The 21718-nt window shown below is 37.6% G+C and overlaps 2 protein-coding genes across 5 annotated transcripts in view; one reads left to right on the plus strand and one right to left on the minus strand.

Annotated features, from left to right (window-relative positions):
- The first annotated feature begins 243 nt into the window (after positions 1-243).
- On the plus strand, positions 244-21168 carry CCNH (cyclin H). 4 transcript variants are annotated; one of them, XM_072958427.1, is made up of 9 exons: positions 244-514; positions 2676-2798; positions 4703-4776; positions 5840-6050; positions 9572-9735; positions 12765-12835; positions 15296-15407; positions 18329-18404; positions 19666-21168. In XM_072958427.1, exons 1-9 carry the CDS (start codon positions 398-400, stop codon positions 19669-19671), a joined length of 954 nt encoding a protein of 317 aa, XP_072814528.1. In that variant the 5' UTR covers positions 244-397; the 3' UTR covers positions 19672-21168. The 4 variants fall into 4 exon arrangements, with proteins under 4 accessions (XP_072814528.1, XP_072814526.1, XP_072814527.1 ...); XM_072958425.1 differs by lacking the exon at positions 19666-21168 and adding an exon at positions 18976-19209; XM_072958426.1 differs by lacking the exon at positions 19666-21168 and adding an exon at positions 18976-19209 and having other exon boundaries at positions 18329-18389.
- The window catches only part of RASA1 (RAS p21 protein activator 1), a 98171-nt gene continuing 97051 nt past the window's right edge, over positions 20599-21718 (minus strand). The window contains exon 25 of the mRNA XM_006197639.4: positions 20599-21693. Coding sequence (XP_006197701.1) covers positions 21610-21693 — 84 coding nt within the window. The 3' untranslated portion in view covers positions 20599-21609. The remainder of the gene's footprint in view (positions 21694-21718) is intronic.

Raw genomic sequence — 21718 nt, forward strand, 5'->3', positions numbered from 1 at the left:
AATCCGATGTGAATTGTTTACGTTAGTCTCCACACGGCCTCAAGTTACTTCTCTTTTGGACACTCCTGCCTGCCACTTCTCCTTTAAATCCTTCCAGGAAGGGGCGTGGTTAAGGGCGGTGGCTCACGGAGAGGAGGAGCGTGTCTGCAGGCCACGCCCACTCGCGTAGCGGGCGGGGCGGCCACACGGCCCCGGAGGCGTTCCCTCCTGGTCCGCGCCAGAAACGTGAGTGTGGACGGGATTACCACGTGAGTTTGACGTCAGTGCGCCGGCGCCGGCCGGCCGGCCAGACTCCTACTTCCGCGAGGTTGTGGTGGTGGTTTAGGTGCTTCACACCGTGGTGGTGTGCGTCTCGCGGTCTTTTCCAGACTTTCTGGGCCCGGCCTACGACTTCAGGATGTATCACAACAGTAGCCAGAAGCGGCACTGGACTTTCGGCAGCGAGGAGCAGCTGGCGCGACTGCGGGCAGACGCCAACCGCAAATTCAGATGCAAAGCAGTGGCGAACGGGAAGGTGAGGACTCGGGCTGCCGCGCCCCGCTCCCTGTGCCCCACCTCGTGCTCCCGCCCCCCCCTCCCGGCTTAACCCCTCTGCCTCACCCCCCACCGCCGCCTCACCCCTTCCTCACCCCGCTGCCGCCGCCTCACCCCCTTCTCGTCCCCACCGCCGGCTCACCCCCTCACCCCGCCTCCACGCCTCTGGCTCTGTAAACTCTTGTCGGTTCCCCTCCCCCAGGACCTCCCTTCCACGGGCTTCTGCCTTCTCGGCAGTGAGCGTGCTATATTTAATAACAACGAGCACCTTGCCAGGTGCTGTGGATACAGAGATGGAAAGGCCATCCACCCCCGTGGTGGAGTGTCAGACAGACGAATAACCAGTGACATAGCGAAGAGGACACTTTGTAGGATGCTAATGTAGTGGAGGGGAGGCTTTTCTTAGTGGCTGTTGTGGAGAAGATGGGGAAGGACTTTCCAGGCGGACAGAGCCACAGGTGCAACGTAGGAGGTCAGAAGTTGCAGGGCTGGTCAGTGGAATGCTCATGATTGTGGCGGAAGCTCAGTACCTGTGGGTGAAAGGCTGGAATAAACAGGGAACTTCTAAGCGGAAGTAAGGAGTTTGAACTTTGTGGTGGAGGGATGGGGAATCTTTGAAAGATTTTAAATGAGAAAGTAATCTTACCAGATTCTATTCTAGAAGGAGCCTTTTGGGAAGGAATGGATTAACTGGATGGGGCAGGTTGGAGGCAAGGGGTTGAGAGACCGTTAGCACATGTTGACCACTCATGGTTTGAGTTTTGGCCTGGTAGCCACGTCTGTCCTGTTATAACTCCCCCTCCCCCCGTTCGGTTTAATCTCTCGCAAGCACCACAAAAACTCCATCATCCATTCCAGCACAAGCTTCCCTCTAGCAGGTATTCCATGTGAGACCTGTTGGTACTGATGTCTCTTTACCTTTAACTCACCTCTATGTCATATCACTTTATTTTTGTGCTGCACACAAAAAAATGCTAAGTTGTGAGCATTTAGCAAGTGTTAACGGATTTTATCCTCACAGCTACCCCATGAGGTAGATGCTGTCATTATCCTTAACTTTACATCTGAGGAAACTGAGGTACAGAGAGGTTGAAGAACTTAAGGCTACATTGTTAGTAAGTGGGAGAGCCAGGATTTGAACCCATTGAATCTAGTTCTAGCATTCCTTCTAGACAGCCGTGCTGTCTCTGAAACTAGCACCTGCGTTAGTGGTAATTTTTGGACTGCTGTTAAAAAATTACCACAAACTGGGTGGCTTAAAACAACAGAAATTTATTGTTTTACAGTTCTGGAGGCTAGAAGTTTGAGCTCAAGGTGTTGGCCCAGCTGTGCTTTCTGCAGCTTCTAGGGAGGATCCTTTCTCTTCCAGCTTCTGGTAACCTCAAGTGTTCTTTGCTTGTGGCAGCTGACTCCAATTTTGTCTTCATCTTTATATAGTGTTCTCCTTGTGTCTCTATCTTCCCATGTTCTTACAAAGATACCAGTCTTACTGAGTTAGGTACCCATTCTACTTCATTATGGCCTCAACTGATTACATCTGCAGGAAACTTATTTCCTCACATTCTGAGCTACTGGGAGTTAGGACTCAACAGACCTTTTTTGGCAATCATAATTAAACCAATAACAGCACCAAGTAGATATTCATTGTAAAACTGAAGTATTTATTGACCATCTAGTGTATCCTGTAGGGATCTTACAAAGGTGGGTAAGAGGTATTGTGTTAAGGGTCTGAATTATCCTTGAGACACTTGTTAATATTTATTTCAACCTGTGTAACTTAATAACTGTCTGAGAAAGGGATATTGATAGCTTTCCAACCCTTGACAACGTGTATCTTCTTTTTGATTTGACATCAAGCCTGTGAACATAGATGCACACTTTCTCTGTCATGATTGCTTATACCGTAGTGAAGCAAATATCCTGCTGACATTCTGAGAAATTATGCAATTATGGTATAGTTTTAGTTTATTAGTTTCTTAAAAGCAGTTTTGTGTAATAATTTGCAATTCTATAAAGAGAAAATGAGATATGGTATATTTCTCTTTGGTTGGAGATAAAAACTAGATTTTAATCTGGACAGGGAGAAATATTTCAAGATTATCTTAATTTATTGAACTTTTGTTGTAACTTTTGATCCAAAGGTTCTTCCAAATGACCCAGTCTTTCTTGAGCCCAATGAAGAAATGACGCTCTGCAAATACTATGAGAAAAGATTGTTGGAATTCTGTTCAGTGTTTAGACCAGCAATGCCAAGGTCTGTTGTGGTAAGTGGTCATAGTGATGGAGTATAATGTCCTTTAGCTAACTTCTGAAATCTGACCTCTTCTAAATTTGTAACTTAGTTTACTGTTCACTTTACTCAAAAATGTACCTTAGTTATATAAATATTTAATTTTATGTATGTAAGTTCTTATCACATATATAAATGCCTTAAATTATGAATTCCTACATTGAATCTTACAAAGTGTTTCGAGAATCATTTCATATCAAAGGAATTTTTAAGTCTTTTAGGCAGGGCATGACATCCTCATTTTATAGAGAAAGACAAAAATCAAATGACTTTCCTTGGGTTCTCAATTATTAATGATTAGTGGAACTGGGACCAGAACATAGACCTGTGCTTTTTCAACTCTGTCACACACAGTTGAAATAATGCATTCATTTGTCATTTGTAATCATATGCCTCAGCTGAAACTCATGGTATAAGAAACTTAGAAACTTTGAGTAGTAGAAGCTGGAAATTTATTTTTGGGTAAAAACTTGTGGTTGTTTCATATGTATGGTTCTGAGAACCCTATTTGTGTGTATGTGTATGTGTGGTGGAGAGGTAATGGTGAGGAGAGAAGTAGTTAGAACTTTTTGGCTATATGAATTTGTACATGCTGTCCTTGTAATTGTTCCTATTATGTGTATTCTTGTTTATAGAAGATAAGCTGAGATTAAAAAGCAGAAAGATTTTTAAAAAGGAAGGAGTATAAAATAATTTTCATTGTCTCACAGGTTTGTTGTGAAGATCAAATATGAAAGTCTTGTCTTCAGTGAAAGTTGATCATACGTTTTAAAGTTACACAGAGTGAATAATTTATGGCCTGATAGAGAATGACCTAGGAAGTAATCTTCATTTTTATAGTTGCAAAAACTGAAGTATATTGAAAATATCAAGTCCAAAAGTATTCATAATGTTTTCTTTTTTCTTTCTTTCTTTTTTTTTTTAACTGGACCTGCATCTAAGAGATGCCATTCATGAAGAATTTTAAGTGCATTTGGATTAGTTTCTGTCTCCAGATTTGGTCCTAGACTTTTCTGATAAGAGAACTATAATGTGAAGTAGTAGGATTAAGTGATCTTTTCAGATGAAGAGACTGAATTCTTGAGTGAGCTTCTTTGTGGAATTTGTCTTTATACAGCATGATAGTTTTGGGGTTTTTTTTTTATATAAAATGGCAAAAACTAAACTTTTAAAATTTTTAAAGAGAAGTTTTCTTTTTCCATCCTGTTTATTTCATTGGTACTAGCCTAATGACAGAGTGGTTAAAAGCAGAGGCCAGTCTTGGTTGAATCCAGCCCTGTCTCTTATTAGATGTGTGACCTTGCTCAAGTCAGTTAACCTCACTGATACTCAGTTTCCTTCTCTGTAGACATAGCAGTACTTCACCAAGCTGTTAGAAGAATTTAAACAAGATAGTTTGGTATTTGGCAGAGTCTGGCACCTGGAATACAGTCATAAATCATGGATTCTGCTTCTGCTGTTTAGTTTGGCAGCAGTTTCCACAGTTATATCACAGATCCTGAGTGAATTTAGAGAGAAGGCTTATTGCCCTGATCGTGTTATTCTGTCAGTATTTTACAAGATTGAGTAAGCTATGGTCATTTATGTATGTATTAGACGAATATCCATACTTGCATAAAATAAACACTTTTTTTTTTTTTAAGTAAGCCAATAACCACAGGAAGGATAACCCAGAGTGAGTGAGGAAGGACAACAAAGGGTCTTTTGGCTGTGGTGTTTCTATAGTAATTCATCAGATTATTTTGATTTAAGAAGAATTAACAAGTTATGCTGTTTTGTGCTGGTGACTTTCTCAAAGAAACTAAATTTTTTTTTAAATACAAAATTTAACTTGTATGTGCGAATAGGTTCTGAAAACATATATGTTTTTAACCTTAGGGTACGGCTTGTATGTATTTCAAGCGTTTTTACCTTAATAACTCCATAATGGAATATCACCCCCGGATAATAATGTGAGTATAAGTCTAATTTATTGATTTTCATTTAAGAAGACCTTTATACTATTTGAGCATGTGTGTATGAAAAAATGACTTCCTAATGGAATAATTTAAATTTATCTATTATGAACTTAAGATCCCTCCTTATGCTCCTTAATATACCTGTATAATACTTCCTTCAGTGTAATACTGATGGCATCTGAATTTGAACTTGTCCAAATTCAGATTCTGTTTTTCTCAAACTAGCTCCCCTAATATTCCTTTCCATTAGTCGCACCTTTCTTCTCCCAGTTGCTCTGACCGAGAATCATTGATGGTAACTCCTCTCCCTCTACATCTAGGTAGTTTACAAGTCCTAGAGTCCATATTCATTTCACTTGAATAGAGGTCTGTTGTGTTTCTGCTCTCTGCTAAGCACACCTATGCTTATCTTTAAAGATAAAGATGAAATTAGTATGAGACTCATTAAAGAGCTTGCTGTCAATCACTTTGTCCCTGGATATTTTCTGTTTTTCATTCCTGTTTCTACCAGCCTAGGTCAGGCCCTTGTTGCTTTGAATCTCGATTTTTGTGGTAATTTTAGTACCAGTTTCTCACTCTGAAATTTATGTGGTAGCCATGAAGTTTCACAGGTTTGTTCCTGAGGTAATAATCCCCTATTTAACTGCCCTTGGAGACTTCCACTTAATGGCTTTCCACAGTGTTTCTTTAATATACCTTTCTTCCAGGCTCATATGATACATATGTGTGTACTGTTACATTTTTTTCTCTTCCATCTACATTTCATGATGCAGGGTACCCTTACTCCTCAGTAATTTTGTGTTTCCAAATATTTAGGCTGTACTATATGAAACTGCCATTTAGTCAATAATAGTTGAATACTGTGGGAATATTATACAGTTCAATCTAATTTTAGTTTCCTTACAGATAAAAAGTGTATGAAACTTTTTTTAACCGATTTCCTGAGATGTCTAGCATAGTAATTTGTGAATTTTAGGCAATTTTAGAATATACTTCGAGAAATATGTAGTTGTTTCTCAAAGTAAATACATCTCCCTCTGCCTTTTTTTCCCTCTAGGCTCACTTGTGCATTTTTGGCCTGCAAAGTAGATGAATTCAATGTTTCTAGTCCACAGTTTGTTGGAAATCTGCGGGAGAGTCCTCTTGGACAAGAGAAGGCACTCGAGCAGATTTTGGAATATGAACTACTTCTTATACAGCAACTTAATTTCCACCTTATTGTCCATAATCCTTATAGACCCTTTGAAGGCTTTCTCATTGATTTAAAGGTAATCTTGTTGATATAAAGTGAACTGGTAGAGTGTACTCCCTTGCTATTGTTCTTTAACCAAAATAAGCCAAATGTACTATGACTTATGATGTTCCTAGTTGTTACAACAGGAGCTTGCTGAAATGTGAGTTTGGCCAGGACCTCTAGGGCAGTAGTTCTCAGATCTCAGTGTGTGTTGGAATCACCTGGAGGGCTTGTTAACTTCATTTGTCGGGCTCTAGCTCCTGAGCTTCTGATTTAGTAGACCTGCAAATACTGGTGCAGGGACCATGATGAGGGCCATTGTGCGTTTAGAATAATGCTTTTAAAGACTTGAGATAATTCTGACTTTGAAGTATAATGTCATGGATCTCACTTAAAAAACCATACAAAATTCTTAAGTTTAAACTAGAAGATTGCTAAGCAGCTTCTATTTTTAAGGCTTTGTGAACTGAAATCAATATATAGGCATCAAAACCAAAAGTAAATAAAATGTTTTGTCAGAACATTGACAGAAGCAACTTGAATTGTTTTGGCCCTGAAAGAAGGCTTAGATAGTGTGAGTAAAGTGAAACAGAAGTCAGAAAATGGTTCATTCATCTTGAGTGGTGAAATTCGGGTACCTTCTCTATGCTAAACATCATGCTTGAGGCTGTAGTCAAAAAGAAGACAGGAACAGCCTCAACTCTATCGGGCTTACAGTCTAATAGGAGAGAGTCATGTATTCAGTGTGCTAAGTGTTAGCAGAAAGGGAAGAAGTGGGTACTTAAAAAGGAGATAGCAGATTGAGAGAGAGGAAGACAGGTCTGAGAAAGTGTAAGTTAAAGTGAAATTCAGAGCAAGGGTAGGAATTAGGTGGGAGATGAATATCCCATTCAGAGAGACTTCTCTGGTTAAAGGCCCAGGTTTAAGAAACCATGGCATACTAAGAACCTGACAGAACTTAGAGATACAGGGGAAGGCTACCATGGAGTGCTGCCTGAGTAGAAGGCAGAGTCCAGACTGTGGAAGTGACATTAAGGATTTTGAGTGGAGCAGTGGGAAGCCAGTGAAAGGTTTAATTCTGAAGAGTGGCATGATTAGGTTTGCAGTTTTAAAAAACATGTTGACAGGCTCATGCCTCAGTCTGCATCTGATGTTTATTGCACATCTATGTGTCAGGCATAATGTGGAGAATGGATTAGAATGGATGAAGGGATACCAATTAGGATGCTGTTGGAGGAGTTTAGGTAAAAAGATGGTGGTTGGTTTGTCTCATGTAGTGGCAGTAGATGCAGAGAGAGCTGCTTGGTCTTCAGAGATAGTAGGCAGAATCAGTAGCGCTTGAGGAATGATTACCTATAGAAAGTGAAGACAGAGGAAGAAGCCCTAGATTTCTAGCCTGATCATATAAGTAGATGGTGATACACTTAGACTTACTGATACAGGAAACACTGGCACAGGAGAGATTTGTTGATGATGGAGAGGAGGGGGTCTGGTGAATTTGCTTTGGGTCATGATGAGTCTCCATTGTGCACAAGGCATTTAGGTCGGTAAACCATTTGTGTCTGGAGGTCAGAGAAGATGGCTAGACTGGAGGTACAGGCTTGGGGGTCATTGTCCCAGGAAGATTTAAAGTAGATTGTCCATAAGGACCATTTAAAGGGTAACTAGAGAAACATAAGGAGGTAGTAAGAAGACTGAAGAGTATCCAAAGACGTAGGATCTTTTGCAGAAGGAAAGTAGAATATGTTATGAAGATGATCACGGGCAGCTCTCCAGTCCTGCTCAGAGTTCAGGCAAAGGAAAAGTTGATGAATAATGTTTGCTGGATTTAGTGCCAGAAAGGTGATTTGTGATCTTGGTGAAGTGTGGAGTAAGAAGGCAGGTTGGAGTTGGTTGGGGAATAAATAGAAGGTAAGAAAACAAGTGTGTACAACTTGGATTAAACAGGTTGTCTTTGAAGTGGAGAAAGAAGACGGGATGATTGAAGAGATGGAGGAACTGCTAGAAATAGAGGAAAGGCCAGTTTTGGTTGCATCTTGTTCTGTGGAAGAAACTGATGTGGAGAGCTAGTAGAGAACGCTCCACGGGAAATGTGTAGCTCGAGTTTTTCTTTGGAGTGTTGGTAGGAGGACCTGGCATGGAATTCAAAGTGAGGTAGAAGAATTGGCTCTTAACAGAGGGGAAGAGGAGAGCACGGGGAAGTGTTATGCCTGGGGATTTGGTGGTGGCGGGAAATAGTGTCTTTTTTAGCAGCAGAGATCATTTTCTGAGAGCAGTGGAGTTTCTGACAATTATCAAAGATGTTGAGATGGGTAGAAAATGTTTAACGTAATCATAGAAAATGGGAGAAAACATTTCCTGTGGGATATTACCATAGCTAAGCAGTATTGAGAGCCTTGCTTGAGGTCAGTGAACTTGAATTTATAGTAATATTATCAGACCTCTTGGTTGTATTGTTTTCTCTAGCCACACCCAGAAATCTGGGTATAGTTGCAAAGCAGAAGGATGGTTAATTCAGCCACTATTGAAGTTGGGCTGGAAATGAGTTGGCAGCATATTGGGGCAGGGAATTCAAGAGGGAAATGAGGACCAGTGGACACCAGTGAGTAGGAGCAAGTATAGGGGTAAGGAAGCCAAGGTTCTGAGGAAGAAGTCAAAGAACGGCTGTGGAGTGCTTGAGCAGATGTCCATACTGAGAAAGGGAGCACTGTGGTCAGAGTGGGATGTCGGATTTGTCGTGTCAGACAGCAGGCATTTGGGAATAATAAGGCCTGGGTGTGACTGTACAAATGACTGGCTGTTTTGTTTCAGAGTATCGAAATGATTTCATAGTGCTTTGGGACTTGAATGTGGATGTTTGAAATATATCTGAGGGGTTAGGATTTAGGGTTCACCTTAAAGGATAAGAATTGTCGGGAAATAGAGGATCGTCCATATTTCTTGGGCATATACTAAAAATAATTCTGTAATGAAACCAGGATTCATTTCCATTTACTTCTTCCCAAAAGTAAACTTTAAGTAGAAGGAATTTCAAATCAAAATGATGTGGTGCTTTGTTTCTTAAATGTGGTCTTAAAGCTGAATCACCTGGATTGCCTGGGGAGCATTTACCTGGGGATATGTATTTCTTAGGTCAGCTTTCATACCCAGTTGAATCTCTTAGAGCCGCCCTCCCCCTTCCTTCTCAGTTGTAAAGGACAAAGAGAGGGGTTAACATAAGTCAGTATAGTGCCAAGTTCTATACTGGGAACCTTAGATATATTATCTCTAAGCATTTATCTCTTATTAATAGGTTGTATTTTAAAAAGTTTGAAAGCCATTGAGTAAAAGATTCCTAAAACATACAGAATTTAGTGACCATACTTTTGGTAGTCTGATGCTGAGTATAAAACTTACATGGAAAGATTATTTGTTGTTGCTGGGGTATAGAAAAGGAATTAACACTTTGAAAAAGTATCCTGTGTTCAGCACTTTCTGGTTTATATAAATATTTTTGTGCTTTTAATACTCCATTAAGCCCTCAGAAGTGATAACATTTGAAAACTTTGTTTCTAGACTCGCTATCCCATGTTGGAGAATCCAGAGGTTTTGAGGAAAACCGCTGATGACTTCCTTAATAGAGTTGCATTGACGGATGCTCCCCTTTTATACACACCTTCTCAGATTGCCCTGACTGCCATTCTGTCTAGTGCATCCAGAGCTGGAGTTAGTATGGAAAGGTATTAATTTGTGTTTTAACTCAGATCACACTTAGTCACTCAGCTTATTCCTTCCCAGAGTCCTGAGTTTTTCAGTTAAGATTCCCTTTGTGACTGTAGTCCTATCTATCTCCTGTGGTTGAGGGTTGGTGAGAGCAACTGAGGGAAGAAATGGAATCACTTTTTAAAGAACCTTTAAAATGTGAATAAGATTTTCAAGCTAAGAGGATCCATTTATGACGGAAGTAGAAGTAAATCCAGGTGATCCTCAAAAGATGGATACAGCTTTCAACATATGGCAAATTGAGGAGGTTTGTGAACTAGTAAGCCACTTGAGTGTAGCAAATACGAATGCCTTGTTTTATCATTAGTCTGCTGGGCAGCATGTGTGGCACATGGAATTCGGTAGAGACTCACTGAATGAATAACGCGCTAGTGAACTTCCAATGAACTTCAGTTGAGCTATAGAGAGTCACAGCTGATACATAAATGCACACTGAGAAGCAGGCTCTGTGATGAGCACTTGATGTGAATTAAATTTCACTTGATTCTGACAATAATATCTTGCTCACAGATTGATTAAATATATTTATTTATAATTAACTGAAGCACAGGCTAGCAGTAAATTAAGACTTTCTGAATTTTTACCTTTAATTTCTTTATGACCTTTGAAGTTCTGCTTAATTTCATTCCTGGAAATAGTTGAGGAAAGATGATAAAACTTGCTAAATTTAAACTGTTTTACATGTATGTAATCCTTTATCTGTAATTTCAGAATGCAATAATGCTACGGTGGCAGGAAACATGAACAGATGTGATTTAGTCTTTATTCAATTTAATGGGACAATTTTTAGGTTTCCTTGCAGAAATATTACTATTACAGATTACAGGATTCTGCCTGGAAATATCATCGAAGTATTTCATATTCCATGATATATATACCTTGTTACCTTTCTAAGACATGAACAATTCTGAATTTCAAAACAAATCCAAGATAAGGGATTGTGAGCTTATATTTGTTTTAATTTGTGGTATGCTGCCTCTCTCCAAACACAGTTCACCAACTGTGTACAAATATATACATTTCATCCCAGTGATCTACACCTCCATTTATGTACTAAGCAAACCTTTATTGAGTGCCTTGTGTGTCCCATGCACTGTACTGTACTGCCAGAGTGTAAGAATGAACAAGCTAAATCCTCCCTTTAGCTAGGAAGCACAGCTGTACAAATAATTGATATCCACCAAGGTTGTGGGTGTGGAGCTTCCATTCTCTTAAGGGAAGAAAGCCTCTTTTCCACAGTTCAAACAACCAAATGTTTGCTTATACTGCTGAAGCATTGTATCTTATGCAGTGTATATGCAGATTCTACAATGGTGTAATTTCTCTTACATCAGCAGAAAGGGATGAAGCATCCCAAGGTCCAAATTAGAGTTTATTTCATCTTAGAAGTTTAATTAGTTATAATTTCTGATAGGCAAGTGAAAGTGAAATTGTGGTACCTTAGGCTCATTGCAAATCAAATACACTTCTGTTACACTCCCAGGGACCATAGACATTTGGGCATTTTTTTCTGTGAGGAAATGCTTTCAAATCATTTTTAACTTGTGACTTCTTTTACTGCTTTTGGAATATGTAGAAATTGCATTTACATTCATTACTGATTTCAAAAGGGGAAGTCCTTGTGCTATTATATTCTTACTGATGAGTTTAGATTACTACTCATTGGATGTTCTGTTGTTAGTTCTGGGTTTTTTTCTTTTTCATTGGGTTTAGAGCTTTATTTCTCATCTCCTAGTTTGACTTCTTAGATAATTCTTGCTTGTCTAAGGATTTTTTTTTAAAAATCAAAACATTAAAATTCAAATTCAGGATTGATAGTAAGAGCTGCTAACTTTAAAAAGTTTCACAGAGGTGAAAAGTCTGGTCAGCTCACTCTTAGAACCAATTGTATGACTTGTAAGCTTAAGAAGTGGAAAGAAAGAATGAAAAGAAACAAAAAAAGGTGCCAAAAGTGTGAGGAGTTTAGGGAGAAAAGGGAAAGGGGAAAAACTAATTGTTATTTTGAATTACTTGTAACCAGAAATGTATCAGTTGTTAAGGGAGTTACTGATCTCCATATCTAAAATGAATTCCCACAACAGATGATGAAGATGTAATAGCAAAGTTAGTTATCAGAACTTTGTAATATAATTTAAATAATCTGTAAATGGTTTAAGAGACATATAGCAACAAAATTTCTGAAAGAATTGTCTAATTTGTGTAACTTTGTCATTGAAGAGAAAAATTAATTTTTTACATTCATGTTTGAAAGATTACTTTGCCTTGAGAATCTGTTCACTTGGGCTTTTATCAATTATAGATCAAGTTCAAGTATTAAAAAAACCTCAGAGTAACTAAAAAATTAAATATAGAAATTATTTTCATATTATTGGTTCCAAAAAAACAGCTGATTGGGCTTTATATTCATTTATGGGAAAGTATTAACTCCTTTGCTTTGGACTTGATGCAAAAAAAAATGTAATAGACTTATAAAGCATTGGGTGATATTCTTACTCGTTTGAATACCTGTTAGTTTCAAGAAGAGCAACTGTAGGTAACCTGGACTTGATAGTAAGGGGAGAGAGAATCCTTCCTAGTGCCAGGTTCCAGCCCAGACGCTGTCTGACTTTATTCGTAACTTGTCTGTCCCTCAGACTCAGAGTCCTCATCTGTACCATGAGGTTAGACTCATAGGTATATATCTTAAACACTTAACATTAAAAGTATTGAGTATCGCTAGTGTTAGTTTTATATCATTTTCCCTCTGAATATATTACAGAATTTACATAAATTAATTTGAACATTAAGCATCTTTTTAATCTAAGTTGTAGTAAATACTTTATAGTTTTGTGCAGCTCAGAGTACTGTTATTTAACAATTTTAAAGTAAATTTATTTAAAAATTGAACTTGATGAAATGAACATGGAGGAAAATAATTTATGATGTCCTATTTCTCAAGATTCTGTATGTGTTCAGTGTATTAAAGCTTTTTTCCTTTCTTTGCTAGTTATTTATCAGAAAGTCTGATGCTGAAGGAGAACAGAACTTCCTTGTCACAGTTACTAGACATAATGAAAAGTAAGTAAAACTTTATAAAATGTTCTATTACAAAACTACTTTCTCTAAATCAATAACATCTTGGTATTCACCTTGAGATAACATATAGATTGTTGTTTAGATTAGACTTTTATTGAGTTATTTATCATGGAGGCATGAAGGGTACATTGAGGAGGAACAAATAGAAGGTACATGAAAGGAAGTAGTTTTCACACATACAGAACTTTTAGGAAAGTGAAAATATAATCAGATTCAGCAAGGGTTGAGATTCAAAACATGGTTCTTTTAAAGTGTACCCAAATATGGGCACTGCAAAAGATCTAAAGGAACAAAAGGCTAATTAAATTTGAAACTTTTATTTTGTAGATTAATCAACTAATTAATATGTGTCATTTGCCAGTAATTTTGTTATTTGATATTACAAAAGCCATGGTTCTCAACAGGGTATGATTTTTTTGCAATGTCTGCAGACATTCTTGGTTGTCTCAACTTGTGCATGGAGGTAAGAGAGCTGCTAAACATCTTAAAATTCACAGCACTGCCCCTTGGTAGGCTGAGAAATGGCTCCCCAAAGATACCCACATTTTAATTCCTGGAAACTGAATATTACTTTACATGGCAAAACTTTTTTAAAAAGTCTTTGCAGATATGATAAAGGTAAGGATTTTGAGATGAAGACATTATCCTGGACTGTCCAGGTAGGGTCTAAATGTAATCAAAAGAGTCCTTTTTAGAGCAAGGCAGTGGGAGGTTTCACACAGAGAAGGAAACGTGAAGACAGAGCAGAGATTTGAAGATATTGGCCTTTAAAATTGGAGTGATACGGCCACAAGCTCAGGGATGCTGGCAACCCCCAGAAGCTGGGACAGAAACCTCCAGAGAGAGAGTGCCACTGCCAGTATTTTGATTTTGGCCCATTGAAACTGATTTCAGACTCTCAGGCTTCAGGACTGTAGGAGAATCCATGTCTGATGTTTTAATAAGTCTTACTTAAGTAAGTTTTGGTAATTTTTAATAGCAGCCTCAGGAAACGAACACAGCTTCTCACAACAAAGAATTGTCCAGCCAAATTGTCAGTAGCATCGATGCTGAGAAACACTGTCTTAAGCGTTCAATTAGACTCTCCACTAAATCAGTTGGCTAGATGAGCCGGTCCTCTCCATTCTGTGTTCTTGGTCATGTCACACTGAATGCTTGTGGCTTCTAGGCTTCTCTTTAGTTAGTTGTGTTTGCTTTCCAAAAATTTTGTGCCAGGTGTCTTATTAATGGAATTTGTGGTTTAAATACTGAATAAATCAATAAAATATGAGATTGAAGATGTAGATCTTGGATGATAGTAAATGGGTGTACGTCTATGTTTTATGTTTTGAAAGTTAAGATGCTTCAGGACATACAAGTATCATTTCTTGATTCTTTGCTTGAAATGACCTTGAGGGCTTCCCTGTTTCATTGAGAATGACGTGGGTTTGTGATTTATGAAATCATAAAACTGTAGGTTTTCAGTTATACCACTAGAGGGTTCACTTCCAAAGCTAACTGATTTGACATATATATTAGGTTCAGGGAATTTAGTAGGTAGAAAGGGTCTTAAAGGTAACCCACTGTGCTCTTTCTATGGCTGACAGCTTTTATTACTGATGTCATTTCAGTACCTTTATTTCAGTTCACTTGTTTTAATAAGAAATAAGACTAGCTCTTGATAAAACACTGAGCTTTAATGATATTAAGATACTTTATTCATAATTTTTCAGACAAAGATACTGTCCTAAGAGTATTGAGTCACAAACATTAATTCAGTTGAAAACACTGTATTATGTGCATTATGAAGTAAGTCACTCATTTGGAGCATGTGGCTGGCTAATAAACCCTGAATCTCATCATTCCCCTGTAAATCTTGAGATTTATATTCTTTGGTTTATTGTAAATGGACCAGATAGAGGATGTTTTTGTGATTTTAAAGTCACTGATATAGTAGTTTGCTTTTAGCCTAAAGAAAACATTTTTATTTTCCTGGTGATGCTTCATTATATAGGTCCTGCATCACATGTTCCGTAATAGTGGTTTCCTTTGTAAGTAAGCAGCACACTTGGCCCACCATCTGTAGGAGAGGGTGCTGTGAATGTGGCTGGTGGCAGGGAACAAAGCATGTTTACTGAATCATGTGGGGTTTTTTTAGAAGACTTAAAAACTGAGCAAAAAGTGACAATGGTAGGATTTGAAAAAAAAATACTAGTAAGAACATGCTTATCTTCATGCTGTACATGACACAGGCTAAGCAGCAGGCAGCTACTACACCTTGAAGTGTGGTGGTCATTGGGTTTTAATGTGGAACAATATTAAACCTGATAAAAAAAATCACATTTTAAGAGTGTTTTGTTCTTGTTCCTAAAATTAGATTGGAAAATATTATTTGACTTCCTTATGAGAACAAGCCTTTTTATTATCTGGTATAAATCTTTTTTTTTTTTAATCTCCCCATAGGCATGAGAAACTTGGTGAAAAAGTATGAACCACCGAGATCTGAAGAAGTCGCTGTTCTGAAACAGAAGTTGGAGAGGTGTCACTCTGCTGAGCTTGCACTTAACGTAATTACGTGAGTAGATGTGACACGGTGACTCAGGAATAGAGACAACTGCCACTGTGTCTGGTTGGTCCTTAAATCATTTAAGTGGGAAAGGTTTGCTCACACTGGGAAACTGACTTACCCATTAAATCAGATTTTTTTTGTTTGAGTGTACATTTCTAACAGGATTAAGCACATTCTAACAGGATTAAGCACAAAATACTCAAGAATTTGGCTTTCATAGTGTATTCCTCTTCCTGCTATGACTAATGTGTTCTTTGGCTTGCAAGCCCTGACCTGTCCTTTTATTCCTTGTGGGATCCCCTGGGGCAGTCTTCCTAGGGAATTCCTGAACCTTTTCTTGCCCTTTTAATCTTTGGGTTCTCTGTAGGTCTGGTTATCTTCTCTGAAGAACAAGTACACTGTTCCAGGCTTATTTCTGTTAGCTAGGGTAGGGAAACTTGGCATGTTTTCTCTCAGTGGTAAGCTTTATACTCAAGACAGAACCAGTAGGAAAATGTGCTGTGAGCTCTCTTCTTGCAGCTGTAAGGAACACTGTAACGTCTCATTGATGTGTAGGCTGAATGGGGAAATCACCATATTTAGGCTCTCTGTGCTTTGAGATTTGAAGGATCTACTTTAACCTTTTAGGAGTTTAAACAGTTGGGGGTTTGTGCAGGTAATAGAAATGGTAAAACTGTTATTTTCTATTTTCTGTGGATGCATTCTGGTTCAAAAGTTCTAATTTATTTAGAACTTTATGAGAAAATTTAGTGGGAGTTAGCTCTGGCTTCTTACAGTTGAGATGCATTTGAGCTGTTTTTGATCTCTATAACTGGTGAATATATGCTACTGGATAATACATGAGAAGCCAGAAACAGCATTCCAAGGACTTGAGGTCAGATACAGGACTCAGATTCTTTAAAGTTGTAGTGGAGTATCCAAGGACTTGTGAAGTGTGTGAAATATGGGACTATTTTATTAAAATTGTAGCTATAACTGCAAAACATGGCTTAGCACAGAACTTAAAATTGGTAATTTCATTCTTGGGTTTCAGTGGTAACTAAGAGGAATGAAGGAGAGTTTACAGAAAAGTAAAGGAAAATGTTGACTTCAATGAATGAGATTACTGCAGCAGTGATTATGATATTCTCACACTGATTTGGAAATGGGCTTAGACCAGGGGTTGGCAAAGTATGGCCCATGGGTCAGTACCTGTTTTGGAAAATTTTATTGGGACATAGATGTACCCATTAGTTTGCATATTGGGTATAGCTGTTTTCACTCTGTAGCAGAAGAGCTGGGTTGTTGTAACAGAAACTACATGGCCTACAGGGCCTAAAATATTTACTTTCTGGCCTTTTAAAGAAAATTTTGTCAACCTCCACATTAGACCCTTGATCCTACCCCTTCTAGCTAGGTAACTGAATGAAGCATAATCCAAAATTCCTGATTGCCAGAATTGACATCTTACTCCAAGTGACCATCTGCTTTGTACCATGTAAGTCCTGCATTATCTATGAGTACTTGAGTGGTGCTTCTCAAACTGTCTGTAAAGGACTGTTGGTATTCATTTTAAGCCATTATAGACCTCTGCGTTTGTAAAATATAACCACCAACAAATTACTGGAAAATGAAATCTAAAAGACGTAAAATATAAGGTTAAATTTTATTAGATTCAACAGCCATAAATTAAATAATTGCTATAAAAATTTCTAAACATACAGTCAGGTTCTGTACTTGTCTCATTGCACACTGGAAATGGTTCATGGACCTGCACTGGTGCATGGACCACACTTACAAGCACTACTTTAGGATGAAATATGTTTTCCCTTGGTCTTTAAAATTCTCGTATCTTTTTTCAATACAGAAGTAGTATATTGTCAGTATTAAAGTCAGATAATACAGGTAAACCAAAGTTCTCTTTGACCAAAACGCAAATCCCAGTTGTGACCTGAGAGGTAACTTATAGTTGGTGTTTACCTTTGTCACGCTTTACGCTGTGCATGTGGAAGTTTTCATTGTTTCCATACATACCGTACAACATTAACAGAAGCAGTTTTAACTTTCTCCGATCTGGGTGAAAAGGTAGTATCCAGTTGATACTTTAAATTTGTGTTTCCCCTATAACTAGAAGGCATTGATTTTCTGTGTTTAACAGTCATTATTGTATTGCTTAATTATGACCCCTGCCCAGTTTTCTGGTGTTATTTTCTTATAGTTCTTTATATATTTTATATACTCATCTTCTTACATATACATCTATTTTCTGTTGTTTCTTTCACTTTGTGATATAGGAAGTTTGTCTTTTGTACTCTTAACATTTGTATACCTTTTCTTACCTAAATTAAGATGTATCTTATTTTTGCCTTTTATTCAGCTGTTAAACATACTTAGAATTGTGACTGATATGAGATAGAAATCTCATTAATTTTTGTTCAAATAAGTAATCTGGTATACCAGCCATTTTAAAATATTTTATAATTTTCTCTAGTTAATCAATTACAGATTAAATCCCCATATATCCTTTGTTTTTTGCCTATATGCTCTGATCATCAATCTGTGTAATTCTTTGCTAATACAGTCAAGCACTCCGTATCTGTGGGCGCAGAGGGCCGACTGTACTATTGCCATTTTATGTTAAGGGACTTCAGCACCCATGAATTTTGGTATCTGGCAGGGGTCCTGGAACTGATTCCCACAGATACCTATGAGGGACAACTACCACACTTTTAATTGCCATAGTTTTTATATACACACATACAGAATTGATAAGTTCCACTTAATAGAATTGCATTGAATTTAAAGAGTAATTTGAAAGATATACCTACAAGCCTGGATAAATGCAGAGATGAAGAATTATGGACAGGAAAACAGTATATCATAGCCTTGCTAGTTTATAGATTCTGTTGCCAGTATTAGATTGCTTATTGATGGTGGCTTAATTACAGGAAGAAGAGGAAAGGTTATGAAGATGATGATTATGTCTCAAAGAAATCCAAACATGAGGAGGTATGTTCTCCAAAGGTAAATTTTTTAAGTTATTGTTGTATATTCTTGTGTTAAGATTTTATTGTTCCAGAGTGCAAGCATTAGAGGTGTAGGTACTAAAAAAATTTAATTTTTTTGGCATCCTTTATGTACACTGTCCAATAACATTATGACAGCAGGTTTTCTCACTTTTGTCTGAGGCTGTTCTGAAAGTGTATAGTATTGAAATAGTCATAGTATATAATAGTTACTTGAAGAATTCCTCCTAAGGCCATAGAAGGCAGTAAGGATATACATACATGCAAAATTTTTGCTGCATTTTAATCTTCAAGGATTCCTTAAAAAAAAAAGCCTGGCAAGGCAAATATAAATGAATATTCAGAGGAATAAGGTCACAACTGTAATCTTTATTCCTGTCACTGGAGTAGTTTGGTGGACCATGCCATATTATTATAAGGTTAAACTGCTACAGATTTTCCCATTTTATTTATCTTCTATAAACAGCATCGCAGGGGAGGACATTCTTCTAAAGGCAGGCAAGAAGGTAAACAGTACTGGTTATGCTTCAGTATAATGTTATCCTTACGACATTTTCTTTCCTTCTTAGGAGGAATGGACTGACGATGACCTGGTAGATTCTCTCTAAACCATTTGAAATTGATTTGTCAGTGCTAAGACTAATCAACAGAAGGATGAAGCATATCTGGCCATTTAACCTTATTTAAAAATGAAATAATGTAAAAGCATCAAAATATATTAAGCTTTTCTATTTGTTATTTAAATTCTTTTCCTTTCAGAGTAGTTTTATCTGAAACTAAACATCTTCAAAGGAGCCAGAATAAGTACCTGGTTTGGGCAGTCTTGCCCCCACCATGACTAATATCAAACCATTTTCTATAGTAGCCAAATTTAAACTATAGAACCTATATTTTAAACAAAATGTAATAAGCAAACGTACCAAAAGTTTTGTTCTTGTGGTACCCTTTTTATTAAAGGGTAAGTCAGTTTTAAAAGTGCTAAGGAATATTGGCTATTACACTTGTTAAATTATTTAACTGTGATGTTAGTTTCTAAGTTGGAACCAAATTACGGATGTCTGTCAAGTTTTTTTTTCCTTGGAAAATGGGTTTGAAGGAGTTCTGAGAAAGATACACACATACCTCTCCTCAATGTCAGTGTATCCCAGGCTGTACTTTTCCACGAAGTGTAGGGACCATTTAGTTACATCTTAGCATTTGAGAGTAATATTTACTATGTTCATATTGTTCTCTAATAATTCTTTATATTTGTATTTTAGGCTTGAGTTTTGGGGTTTTAGTTTCTGGAATGAGAGGACTAGAATTCAGAAGAGGAGTGGAAGAAGCCAAAGTTGACAATCCTCCAGGGCAACCCAGGTTAAGTAGCACTGTTGCCAGCCTCTAGACAGAACTGCCAACTGTTCACAATTTCTCATTTCTCTTTTAGGTCACTAAAGTTTGGCATCAGAGCAAGGTCCACACTTTTTTTTCCTCCTCAGCCCCTTTAAAAATTTCATCACTGACCAGCTAGTTACTCCAAGGCCAACAAAGGTAAAATGACAGATTTCCTATTCCAGCTTAAGAGATGAGCATGTCAGGAATTTACAAAAAGCAGGATGACTTTAGGTTTACAGAGGCATTTCAGATTGAGGAATGGGAGAGAAAGGAAGGGTCACGCACTAGAATCTGGAGACAAATGGCACATACCTATGATGGAAGTCTAGCTGCAGAGCAGGAGGGATGGAAAAGGAACACAGGGTGTGCTGAGCATTCTGCTCACTCGTCAGGTGGGATCGCAGCTACTCCAGGACTAGCTTACTGCCATACACCTTAATAGCTCAAAACTATACTACACAGAAATCTTCTGAACCCTCCATTAGTTAACACTTTATCCTACCCCTTTTTTAAAGTTTGTTTTTACCTACTCTTGGAAGAAAGTATTTTACTGTGGAAAATGCTTTCCCTAATACATCCGGGTCTCACCCACTTTGGTGTGCCTCCCCCCACCCCCGCACAATTATGGGAGGGAAAGAATTATTACCCCTACCAAATACACAATGAATGGATTAATGGACTACTTCTCAAGAGACCATTGGCCAGAAAAAAATCTGACATTTCATCTTCTCCCTGGACCTTGCTCTGGTACTAAATTATTACTGTTCCTAAAGGAGGAAGAAAATAATAATAAATGTTTAGCTGTATTTAGACAGAAGTAATCAATTATTCAAGATATCCCTCAGTTTTATTTTAACTTACCCCTGTGAATACTTCACAAAAATACACATATAGAAGCAAATGAAACTAAATATCCAGCAGATACAACAAGTAGTCAGAAGGTCAAAGATGGAAAGCTGTTAAGTAGATGATGAGACTGTTTGCATAATTTAAAAAATCAACGTGGAATTAAGAAACATACTTTCAACAAAAGCATTCTACGGGTGTTTTCTATAAAACGGCTGAATGGGTAACATGCATTTATCAGTACATAGTGACCAATAATATTTATTGAACTCAAACTATTTACTGTTGTAAACATTTATCAAAAGCATTATGAGATCTAAATACAGTCTTTGACAATTCCAACAAACAAAATAAGTGGTATGTTTAAAAAATAAAGCTGATGAGCAATAGATCGATTCTATATATTTTCTTTCAACAGTTCCAGCAAAGAGAAATAGCACAGTTATTTTTTTTAAAAAAAAAAGTATACAGCAAAGATTGTTCCTATTATAATGGCAAACTCTGGAAACTGTAAATACAAATAAAGTCATTGAACAGTCAAACGGTCATAGTCCTAATTCAGGAAGAAGTTATAATAAGAACAGTCTGCAATCCAGTTATACTTAACAGAATGCTTTTTCTTAGTTGATAGGTCTTTTTCCAAGAGACAGCAAAACTTTGGCAATTCGATGTACTGAAAATATATTTTCAAAGTTCAAGATACAGTCAGCATTGTGTGAAAGGTGATCTGTACACCAAGGCTCAGAGGTTGGTAAAGGTTAATTCCATATGTGGAAAAAGTGCAAATATCCTGCACAGATAGCTTACAAAGCTGCTGGCACAGTTACTCACCAGCAGAATCTTGGGTGTTGTTTGCATAGCTCACACATCACTGGAATGTGGAAAGGTGTGCTATTTTTGGCAAGAGCAAAAGAGACATTATACGGATGTGAATTACCATGTTGGGCATGCTGAATCCATGCAGAATGCTGAGGCGAAGGCTGCTACCTGACATCATTAGTTTTTGTATACTGGTTTTGTTTCTGTTGAAGCAGTTCTGTTATAGCCAGAAGTTTTTTCAGTACATGCTAGACAAGGAAAAACAGTATGAAA

This window comes from Vicugna pacos, chromosome 3 (assembly GCF_048564905.1).
Source record: "Vicugna pacos chromosome 3, VicPac4, whole genome shotgun sequence".
NCBI classification, from domain to species: Eukaryota; Metazoa; Chordata; class Mammalia; order Artiodactyla; family Camelidae; genus Vicugna; species Vicugna pacos.